The 811-nt window shown below is 49.4% G+C and overlaps 1 protein-coding gene across 1 annotated transcript; it reads left to right on the forward strand.

Annotated features, from left to right (window-relative positions):
- Nucleotides 1-142: 142 nt before the first annotated feature.
- LOC104821898 (agamous-like MADS-box protein AGL62) lies at nucleotides 143-780 on the forward strand (the record flags this gene model as incomplete). Its single annotated transcript, XM_010552911.1, has 1 exon — nucleotides 143-780. A coding segment is annotated over exon 1 (611 nt), but the record flags the coding sequence as incomplete, so codon positions are not given.
- Between the last annotated feature and the right edge of the window lie 31 nt (nucleotides 781-811).

Consider the following 811-nt stretch of genomic DNA (forward strand, 5'->3'; position numbering starts at 1 on the left):
AAAAATATACTAAGAAAGTGGGTCCCATGAAGGTGGGGCCGTGTACGGAATGACGGCCCCTTACCTTATAAGTATCAGACGATCTTAACTTAGATTCACTCTCTCTCACTTCTCTCACTCTACGCAGACGTACTCTGTCTCTCTGTAACCTTCATCTCCGTCGAGAACCATGGGAACGAAGAGAAAGATTGCAATGGCTAAGCGAGAAACGAAGTCGCAGAGATCGGTAACGTTCAGCAAACGCCGTCTAGGGCTTTTCAAGAAAGCCGCCGAACTCTCCGCCATCTCCGGTGCTCAAATCGCGGTTTTAGCGACTCCTCCTTCCGGAAACCCCAACGCCGTCTACTCTGGTCCCTTCGGTCACTCCTACACTGACGCCGTCGTCGACGCCTTCCTCAGCGGCCGTATTCCGACAGCGCATAATTTCTTGCCGGACAAGAATCTTGGGTCTGGGTTTTTGTCGGAGAACTGCGATGACGAACTCGGAATCCTCATCGAGAAACTAATAAGCGATCTCAAGAACAGTCCTGGGTCTGGGTTTTTGTCGGAGAACTGCGATGACGACCTCTTAATTCTCATCGAGAAACTAAGCGATCTGAAGAACAATCCTGGGTCTAGGTTTTTGTCGGAGAACTGCGATGATCCTGACGAACTCAGAATTCAAATCGAGAAACTAAGCGATCTGAAGGACTGTGTGGGTATAATTCAGCGGAAGAGAGAGGAACAGATCGTTTCTTGCGGACATAATCTTGACAAAGACAGCAACGCAAAGTCTGCGCAGTTCGAAGGGCTCTGCGATCTCCAAGACAGA

Source organism: Tarenaya hassleriana, unplaced genomic scaffold, assembly GCF_000463585.1.
Source record: "Tarenaya hassleriana unplaced genomic scaffold, ASM46358v1 Cleome3474, whole genome shotgun sequence".
NCBI lineage: Eukaryota > Viridiplantae > Streptophyta > Magnoliopsida > Brassicales > Cleomaceae > Tarenaya > Tarenaya hassleriana.